General features: G+C 32.3%; 2 protein-coding genes across 2 annotated transcripts; one reads left to right on the forward strand and one right to left on the reverse strand.

Annotated features, from left to right (window-relative positions):
• Window positions 1-219: 219 nt before the first annotated feature.
• LOC114174915 (Leucine-rich repeat protein kinase family protein) lies at window positions 220-2122 on the reverse strand. Its single transcript, XM_028059647.2, has 2 exons — window positions 846-2122; window positions 220-748 (listed from the first exon to the last, which is right to left on the reverse strand). Exons 1-2 carry the CDS (start codon window positions 2086-2088, stop codon window positions 447-449), a joined length of 1545 nt encoding a protein of 514 aa, XP_027915448.2. The 5' UTR covers window positions 2089-2122; the 3' UTR covers window positions 220-446.
• Window positions 2123-9641: 7519 nt separating this feature from the next.
• Window positions 9642-10351, forward strand: POLD4 (polymerase delta 4). The gene is made up of 2 exons (XM_028065096.2): window positions 9642-9867; window positions 9964-10351. The coding sequence occupies exons 1-2, from the start codon at window positions 9705-9707 to the stop codon at window positions 10155-10157; spliced, it is 357 nt and encodes a 118-aa protein (XP_027920897.1). The 5' UTR covers window positions 9642-9704; the 3' UTR covers window positions 10158-10351.
• Window positions 10352-10705: the final 354 nt, after the last annotated feature.

The following is a 10705-nucleotide window of genomic DNA, read 5'->3' on the forward strand; positions in this document are numbered from 1 at the left end:
TTCTGTCATTTTCTTTAATATAAAATTGTATTATTCAATAAATTTTATTGTCTAATAATTTTCAAATATTTTTAAAACTTCATTATTTTAATATAATAAAAATATTAATATACAAATTACTTTTATAAAATTATATTATTTTAATAGACTTAATTAAATTTTGAGTTCCTATAACTTTCAAAACTTTTAATTGAATTTTTAATAAATTTTGATAAAATATTAAGTCTTAAAAAATTTAAAACTTTTTGATTATAATTCAGACTGGTTCAGATGTAAAATAACTAAAACCTTACAAGAAATTTAATAACTAACAAAATAAGAGTACAGCATCACTCTAACAATGTATACAGTATAATCAAGTTCTCAAAATAGCAACTCCGAAGAACAATGAGACACCAGTTCTAAGAATCATCTCTGAAGAAAATGTCCACTCAATACTGATATCACTACTTAATTGGTTTGAACAAGCATGTTTTGTAGGCTCTTGCTACAGTGTTAAGTATCATGCCCAAGCTTCGCTTCTCACTGTTCGATTGATCTACGCACATTAATCCCAAATACAGTGCCTGCTTAACTTGATGAAAATTTGCTTCAGTTATTTCCATTCTCTCATCAATAATCTGCAGCAAATCTGCAGAATTAAGTGTTCTTATGTACCTAACAAATTCAGCATCATCTCCATCAAACTCCTCTTGAACCTTCTTATCTAGTATCAGCTCCAGCACAAATACTCCAAACCTATGTATCTCTACAAAATAACAGAAAGCACTGATGAACTTGCATGCCAAGAAAATAGAAAAAGGAAAAGACACATTGTTTGAGGACTAATTTTCTATTATTCTTACTTCTTTCATTGTTGTTGTGATCTCCAACTTTGAACCTTGAAATTAATGGTTCCATATTGTCGGACAGCAAAATACTACTTGTGTCGAGTTCATAGTCAATTTCAGGCCATTCCTTCTGCATATAGCGCATGCATTCTACAATCCCCATTAACACTTTCACTCTATGATTCCATGATGGACTTGACCCTGATAACCACATTTCAACGTTTTCTTCTCTCGTCCATTCTGTGATAATGGCCCTGAATTTTCTGCTCTTACACCACCCCAGAACTCTGACAAGGTTTTTGTGGTGTAACTTAGACAGAATATTGCATTCATCAACAAATCTACGGTAACTGTCCCTTGGTATATCATCCCAGTACATCTCAATTTTCACTTCAGTACCATCTCTCAATGTCCCTTTGTAGATATGAACAACATCACTCATCCCCACCAAATTCTTATGTGAAAAACCATCAGTTGCTGCTTTTAGAATTGCTGGTGTAAACCTCCAACCTCTTTGAAGTTTCCTTGGGAGAAAATCAGGCCTTTGGAAACAAAGCCATACCAAGGAAATTACCATAAAAATGACAAGGATGGGAAAGCAAACTAACAGAACAACAGCCTTCACAGTAAACTTTTTTGGATCCAAGAGAGCACCAGAATGAAGAAAACTAGAAGAATTGAACCTTTTGAAGAACTGGGAATCTGACAGTTTACTCTCTGAAAAGCCATTATAGGAGAGGTTGAGAAAAGTGAGGTTGGTGAAGGAAGAGAAACTCTGAATTGGAATGTCCCCAGAAAATGCATTGATACTCAGATCAAGAGACTGGATTTGGGTGCAATAGAAAACTTCGGTTGGAAAACCACCCTTCATAGAATTGTTGGACAAATCAATGGACATGATGCTCAAGGGGCAATATTTCCAAAAGAAATCGAAGGACAAATAAAGTGGTGCAATATTTGGACGGTTTCTAAGATCAACTTTGGGGAATGACTCTACACAATTGGGGTTGTTGGATTCATTGCAGAGATGGCTTGCAACAATGGTAAACTTGAATATTTCATCAAAGTCCATGATTGGAGATGAAGTGCAGTACCTAAGAGATGGATTGTTGAGACAGTTTGAGAGAATTGTAGAGTTAAAGGCTGGGGGTTGATGTAAGTTTTTGAGGTCTTGTAGCACTGTTGCACACAGTGTTCTGGGGAATAATGATAAAATTATGGGGAGAAAGAGGTTGCAAATTGAAGAAATGGTAGCCATGATTGATTGTGAATGACAGGTACACAAAATTTGGATTTGCAGTTGGAAAAGGAAACTGCCTATTTTGCTTGAAGAATGCTCCTCGTTTTAAACTAGAGTTTTTTTACAAATGTACATGTCTTTTTTTTTCATTGTATATAATTAATTTAATTAAAAAACTAGCGAACACACGGGTGCGCGTCCGTGTATTTGCATTTTTTTATTTTTTTAACAAATATATAATTTTTAAAATATATAAGATATGTAAAAAGAAAATTTAAATAATGATTTAAGACAAAAGAGATTTGTAGAAAAATGATTAAAAGTAAATTATTTATAAAATAATTAATTTTTAAAATAACTAAGGATAAAACGAGTATTATGAAATATGGACACAAAAAGAAGAATCTCATTTATTGTTATAGAATAGATAACTAGCGTAAACACAGGCGTGACGCGCTATCGCGCATGTGTGTATGTATTTTTTTAAATATGCGTGATATTATATTAGTAGGTGATAATATTGTAATGTTATTAATTTAATATAAATTAAAATTATATTTATTAAAAATAAAGTGAAATATATCATAACATACGAAAAAATAACCATTGATAAATAAAGAAGAAGAGAAGAAACAGAGACATCTGATTTTATAAAAAACTTGTAAAAGAAACGGTCAATTTTTTAAAATTTAATAAATTATTATATTTAAATGGTAAATTTGGTATTTTGAAAGGTGGACACAAAAGGGAGAATCCCATTTATATATTGTTATAGATAGAATAGATATAGAATAGATAACTAAATTTTAGTAAATAGTAATTTAAAAGGATGAAATGATAAAATAATTATTTTAATTTAAAAAGTAATTAAATTTAAATTAATGATCATTTAAAAGCAAAAATAAAAATAAAAATATTTTAGTTTAAAATAATATTATTATTTAAAGGGTTGAATTGGAACAAAAAATATGTAGAGAATCATTTTATATATTTTATATATAGATGTATGGATATCAACTAAGGATAATAAAATAAAATAGTAAATTAGCAAAATCAGACCTTTCTTTTCAATGAATATTGGTTATTCTTTTGAAAAAAATTTGAACTCTTTTCTTTCTCTCATTTATTTTTATTTGTTAATTATTTATGACAAGACTAGCGTAATAGTTTGTGTGTATGCATTTTTTAATATGCGTAATATTATATTAGTAGATGATAATATTATGATGTTATTAAGTTAATATATATACTAAAATTATATTTATTAAAAATAAAGTAAAATGTATCATAACAGATAAAAGAATAATCATTGATAAATAAAGAAGAAGAGAAGAAGTAGAGACATATGATTTTATAAAAAGTTTGTAAAAATAAAGGTCAATCTTTAAAAATTTAATAAATTATTATATTTAAAGGATAAAATTAATATTTTGAAAAGTGGACAAAAAGGGAAATCCCCTTTATATATTGTTATAGATACAAGTCTATATCTTATAATTTTATTAATAGATACTTATTTTAATGATTATAAATAAGGTAATTTATTATATTAAAGTTAATTTGTGTAATAAATAACTCAAATTTTAAATTTGGATGTTCATACTGAAGTTTTAAATGAAGTTTGAAGAAGAGTTAATCTTTCAAGAATCAAACATGAATATACAATATGATAAAAAAAGTATAGAGAAACAATAGACATAAAAATTATAGAAGCAAGTCACATTTTAAAACTCTGGACGAAATATACAAAAATTAAACCAAGTCTATCAAAAGTGTTTGGCACAAGTATTAAAAGACTATATGAGTCTAAAGAAGTATTAGATGCACGATATTAGATTAAGACGAATTTAAATTCAATAGACCGCATACACAAAGGGATTTCAATAGATACTTCTTTCAATATGCAAAGTCACTATGATTTTATCGAAAGTTGACTCAACTTCCCTAAGAAAATTCTAAAACACACACCCCAAAAGGCACTAGCAGAAAGAACAAAGTTAAAGCATGCAAATAAAAGAAAAGAAGGTCCAATTTAAAGTGTTTATAAAAGAAAAGTTTTCATGCATAGACGAACTTAGTTTTCATAGTTCGTCTAATAGGCCACCTACAAAGTGTGTATTTGTAAATACTTAAGTGAAGTTTATACTCAATGAGTAATTAGAGTTATGTTGTTTTATCCTCTCTACAATTAGTTTTTTCTTGTAAAAATTAATTTACAATCGTATAACCTACAAATTTATACGAGGTAGAGCTGTCATTTTTTCTTTTGACTTCGGATCACCTAATTAGAGATGACAAATAAATTGGTTTCTATGGGTATTGTCTGAATCCGTCTCCGTGAGTATTACCTGAACCCGTCCTCATTTTGATAGGAAATCCCCGCATTGACTGGGTATGGGAATGAAGAATCCCCAACTTTTTTAATTGGGTATCAAGATGGGTATGAGGATGTACATATCCCCACCATAATACCTGTCTCCATCTCCGTTTAAATTATTAAAATATTAACAATTAATTAAGTAACCATATATATATATATATATATATATATATATATATACTTTCTATTTTTTATTTCTTCTAATTATTTGGTTTGTCATGAAACTCATACGCATCTCCAATATATTTTTCATCTTATCATAACTTTTATGTAATTATGTTAAAATGATGTATGTCAATTAAAAAAAAATTGTCTCACATTTGAATATTTCTATTATTTTTTAATATTTTTATTTATTATATATTTTTCTTTCACATGAGAATGTTTGATACTCAAAATTTAAGTATTTAGTAACGTAAATCTTTCATTTACTAGGTAATATAAAAAAATTATTTACTCACTATTATTCATTTTTGTTTCATTTAAAGAACTCTTTTGTTTCTCTAAAAAAAGTTGTTATTTCTCAACAATTGAGTATATATGTTGATATTTGAAAAGTTTTCTTAGATCTCTAAGGTATTTTTCATTTTATCATACACTTAATTATACATTTATTTTTCTTTGTGTGATTTCTTTCAATAGTCTCTCAAATTGTTTCAAAAACACACATTTGTCAATTTTTTAATATTTTTATTTGTTGTTTATTTTCATCATGTAGAATACTATTTCGATATATTATATCTAATTATTTTTTATTTTCTAACTCATTATCAGTCATACTATAATTTTTTTCACTATAATTGTATAAATAACTTTTATTTACTACAATATAAAAATTTAATGTAATTGCCATGAATATTTTTTTATCACCATCCAACATATATTGGAGTTCAAAAGATACAAGATCTATGTCAAAATTTTATTATTATGTTTATTATTTGTTCTTTGCGTCATTTTGATCAAGTGATGTATTGTAACTTTTATTAGTGTATAAAAAATAGATTCATTAGAATTGAAAAATTGAAGTAAACAAACATTTAAAATATATTTTAATTTGAATATTTGTTTTCCTTTAATATTTTTTAAAAAATATTTTCAAATTTTATCAACAAGGTTTCATTAATGTTTGCAAATTTAATAAATGTTTTGGTTCTCATGAAATTTTATTTGGTATTCTAATCTAAAATGTAAACATTTATAATTTATTTTAAAGTATTTGATATCGAAGAAACAATCATCATTTTCATATTGAATATTTGATAATATTATATTTCCTTTACCGTAATTTTTTATTATTTTATAAAAATTAATTAAAATTAATATTCTACTAGTAAGAAAACATGTACGGTTATGGGTACGAGATTATACCCGTTACATAGTGGAGATGTGGATGAGACAAAAGTGTGATACCTGTTGGATTTTGGTATGGGGATGAGGATGGATTTTTTTCTACATGGATGGGTTTGGGATAGCAAAAGTCGTCACCGTCTAGCCCCGTTGCCATCCCTAACCCTAATCCCCTATGGAGTTAGGCTCCATTTTCATAGCCCACGTATCAGGGGCTTTTTCATAGCCCCGATCCCCAAAGTCCCTTATGTAGTAAGTTGGGATAGGTTAGGGTCAGGTAGAGGTGTCAATTTGGTCCCTAGACCATGGGCTAGTCCTGACCCACTCTTTATTAAGCTTCCTTTTAAGGCCCCCAAATGAGGGGGCCAAACAAAAGCCCAAGCCCCCAAAGCCCCTTTTCAAGTGGGTTAGGGCCAGGGCTAAGGTGGATTAGGCCCGCCTAAAAATACTACTTTAAGTCAGAGTAAAAGATCAAGTCAAGCCATCTCGGGCCAATCATGATCAGAAGGTGGACACGATATGAGTATGGTCCACAATTGACCGAGACGACCCAGATGGCCTAGCCTGAACTGACAACCAAGAAGGGTCGGCCTAGACCAACGACCCATATGGATCGGTCAAAGCCCAAGACACATAGAAACCAACTACCCAGATGGGACTACCCAACCCGACAACTTGGCGGGCCCAATGACTTGGATGGGTCGAACGTGCCCGACAACATAAACATGCATGACGAGCCAGATGGGCTTGGCAAGCCCGACAACCATGGCAATTCAAGTGGGCCTGATGACATGAACAGGACGGGCAGACTCGACGATAAGCCTAGTTGGACAGGCCCGATGACTCTGATGGGCTTGACAACCTAGACGAGCCTAATGGGCCAAACGACCCAGATGGGTCGGGTGGGCCCAACAACTTGGATAGATAGGGGGTCTGAGTACAATGATGGGGCAAATGGGCCCAACAACCTGGATAAGCCTACCGAGCCCTACAACTCGAACGAGTTAGGCATGCCCAAAAATATGAACAAGTCGAGCGGGTCCAACGACCTGAGCAAGCTAGGTGGGTCCGACAACAAAAGTAGTCTGGGAGGGCCAGACGACTTAGACGGGCCGAACGAGACAACGGTCAGGACGAGTTGAGCTGGTTCGACGACCCGATCGGTCGGGGTTGGCCCAATGACATGGACGGGTTAAGTGACCCAGACATGCCTAGTGGGCCATATGATTCAAACGGACCAGGTGGTCCCAACAACCTAGACGAGTCGGGGAGGCCCGAGAACCTTAAGGGGCCAAGCGGGCTTGACAACTCAAATAGTTCTGGTTATAGGGCCAGTTAGGTCTTTGCCCCTTTACGGGATTACAAAACCAAACGATTCTTTGAGCTCGCCTGTCTAGTGCGGGTCGTCAGGCCCGTCCATCCCTTCCAAGTTGTCGGGTCTGCCTGACATGTCTCGGTTGTTGGACCCGCCCGGCCCGATCGTGTTTGAAAAACCCTTCTATGTCATCGAGCATGTTTTGGTCATCTGGCATGCTAGGACCTTTGGGCTCACCCGAATCGTTCTGGTTGTCGGGCCCGTTTAGGTCGTCAAGCCTGTCCGGGTCATTGAGCCCATTTGAGTCATTAAGCCTACTCATCCCGTCTGGATCATCAGGTCTGATTGTCATGTCCGGATTGTTAGTCCTGTTTGGCTCGTTTGGATTATTGGGCTCGACGGGCACTCTTGACACATTCGGGTTGTCATGCTCGCCCGACCCATTCAATTTGTTGGGTTCACGAGGCCTTTTGGGTCGTCGGGCACGTTTTGGTCGTCGGGCCTAATAGGACCGTTTGGCTCGCTCAAATTGTTCTGGACGTCGGGTTAGTCTAGGTCGTTGAGCCCGTCCCTCCTATCCGAATCGTCAGACCCGTCCATCCCTTCCAGGTCGTTGGGCCCACCGACCCGTCTAGGCCGTGTCGACGACTGAGAAGTCCCAGGCCGACGTTCTAGACGTGCCAATCGTAAGTCGAGGACGAAAAATTTAATAATATATTTTTCATGTTTAAAAAGAAAGTCCATAGACTAACCTGACTTACATGACTTTTGTGAGGTATTTGACCCTGTGAACTTATTTAATAAAAGACTTTTTTTCTTTTTAGACCTTTTTAGCCCTAACCAATGTAGGCTAGGCTTAACTCTCGTGGATCGGACCAAATTGACACATTTGGAGTAGAGTTAACCCCTTCACCATAAACTTGTTCAATCGTTCAAATCATAAATGCGTCTTTCTTTTTTATCTTTCAAAAAAATGTCTCTTCCTACATATCCTTTATCCAAATTCAAACCATACCTCACATCTCCCAACTGCCACCCTCTATAATGAAACTCCACAACAGCACACAGCAGTGGTGACAAGGACGAAGCTCTCAAATGATATAAGAGAACATCAATGTGAGTTATCTTCTATTCGATTGCATAAATATATTAGTAAGATGGAAAAAATATTTTTTTAGTTCATAAATATTATCATAGATTCCTAAACAATTTAAGATTACTTATTTAAATTCCTATTTATAATGTTTAGATGGTGATAGCACTGATTTGAAACTTTTGCAGCAATGGTCATTTTTGCTATTTGGACGGTCATATATATTTGTTAGAGATTTAAGTATAAATTCAAAATAAATAATGAATAGTTACATGTAAGTAACAAATTCAAAAGATAAGTAACGAACATTAATTAGAAAATAAACAGAAAAAAAACATTGAATCATTGCTAATAAGAAATGTTATTAAGCCTATTAATTTGAGTACCCAAAAAAACTAACATAAAATCTAATTTTATATTCAAGTAAAGTATCTATGAGGAATGTAATGTGTTTTAAGGCTGTTATTAGTATCAAATTTGAATATAATAGATAGATTTAATTGTAAAATTATATTCCTTTAGTCACACCAATTCAAAATTCACAAAAAGGTTAGAATATTTATATGTTATCAACACTTGTTAATGATAATAGGTAGTTACCCTTTTTTTTATTTGTCTCATATTGATTTTTATGTGTTTTTTTTAATTTAATTCATGATTTAATTTAGTTATTGATGTTCATTTAACCAAACAAAATACTACCATCTTGTAATTTTTTTTATATTTTTGTATATTTTTTTTATATTTTATACATGTCACTTTATAATTGTATCACACACACATATATATATATATATATATATATATATATATATATATATTCTAATTATTTTAAAATTATTAATATTATTGAACTATTTAAATTACTCACATTTTCTAAAATGAAAAACTTCTAAAATCACTTATTATTTATTGTGTAACTATCATTATATACATTTTATTTTCCTAAAAATATATAAGAGACTGAAGTGTTCCCCTTTTTACAATTTATATAATTTAGAGAAACTTTCAAACAAGGTCACTAAGACGTATTCATGTTTTATAATTTTTTACAATATTCTAATTTCAAAATACATTTTAATTTAATAAAGATAATTATAAAGAAAACTGAGAATAAAAATGAAAAATTAATTAAACTAAAAGTTATTAGTTAAAACACTATTTTATTGTTAAAAGAAATTAATTTTGCATTTTAAATAATTTTAAACCTTTTTAAATATGAAAGATTGCAATCAAAACATATCTAAAAATGTAGTAAAATATTCGCCTAAAATGTTACTGTAACCAAAAAAAATAAAACTAGCATTTTTTTTTTCAATGTAGAGTTCAAAATATCAAGTTATTTAAATGAAATTTTAATTTCAGTTTAAAATTGATAGAAAAAAATAAAAATCGAATTAATTTCGTATTTGTATAAAAGGAAAGGAGTGGCTTTATTTCACAATCCCTAAGACATTTTCAAAATTCAAATTTGAAAAGAGCTGTAGAGAGAAGAGAGAATGGCGTCAGTGACCGGAAACATGAAGGGTTTTTACCGACAGAGGAAAACCACCGCTACGAAGAAATCTTCCAAAAAATCTCCGATCCACACCGCCATTCCGGGCTCTACTGGGGTCCAAACGCCGGCCACCACCGCTAACGGTGGAAAACCGGACCTCCAATGTGCATTCTAATCCCTAGGGTTTCTTTTCTATTTTTTTTTTCTATTCAAACACATTTATCTCTGTGTATGACTAAAAGATGAAATCTTTTATGCAGCTGAGTGCAATGAGAGCGAGGTGGTGTTGCGGCAATTCGATTTGAACATGGCTTATGGGCCCTGCGTCGGGATAGCGCGACTTGCACGGTGGGAGCGTGCTCAGAGGCTCGGTTTGAACCCTCCGCAGGAAATCGAGGGTCTCTTGAAGAGTGGGAAAGTTCAGATGGAGTCCTTGTGGGGTGGTCGCATTTAGGTTTACTTTTCTGTGGAAAGAAAAAAAAAAATGAAATCCAATAGCGTATATGTGTATTTAGGTTTTGCTCCGGAAACTCAGCTTCTGGCTGTGTTCCTTGTTATGTGACTCTGAACTAAACATTATGACTGCAAAATGTTGATGTTTTCTTGCTTCCTCTTGTCAGCTATGAAATCATGTTTTTTTCTGTGTTATCTGGCTAATCTCTGAATGTCTGTGAATGTGATTGCTTATAAATTGGTGTGTCTCTAAGCTTTCATATTTGGTTTAGTTTAATATTTGGCCTAGTTTATCTCAAAGTTAATGTCACAAGTTTGATATTATATTTGATTTTATCTCAACTAATTGAATCGTTGGTGAAAGTTGTCCCTCAGATGTTTGCATAACGCTTTAAACATTGAAACTGGTGAATTGGCATTAGATAAATGAAAAATATCAATTAGGTGTGTGTATATAGTATATGAGCGTGTTAATTATTTGATTAAATGCATTAATGATATCAGATTCAGACAGGAATTTATGGAGAGTAGTATACAATCGGTGTGTGA

This window comes from Vigna unguiculata, chromosome 3 (genome assembly GCF_037176805.1).
Source record: "Vigna unguiculata cultivar grain cowpea cultivar isolate G323 ecotype 2 chromosome 3, ASM3717680v1, whole genome shotgun sequence".
In the NCBI taxonomy this organism is placed as follows: Eukaryota; Viridiplantae; Streptophyta; class Magnoliopsida; order Fabales; family Fabaceae; genus Vigna; species Vigna unguiculata.

Bases quoted from the DNA above. Each gene is read 5' to 3' on its own strand.
- LOC114174915 (XM_028059647.2), bottom strand. From the start codon at position 2,088: ATGGCTACCATTTCTTCAATTTGCAACCTCTTTCTCCCCATAATTTTA. The intron at 749-845 runs GTAAGAATAATA...GTTATTTTGTAG, and splicing joins TCACAACAACAATGAAAGAA to AGATACATAGGTTTGGAGTA.
- POLD4 (XM_028065096.2), top strand. From the start codon at position 9,705: ATGGCGTCAGTGACCGGAAACATGAAGGGTTTTTACCGACAGAGGAAA. The intron at 9,868-9,963 runs GTGCATTCTAAT...TCTTTTATGCAG, and splicing joins TGGAAAACCGGACCTCCAAT to CTGAGTGCAATGAGAGCGAG.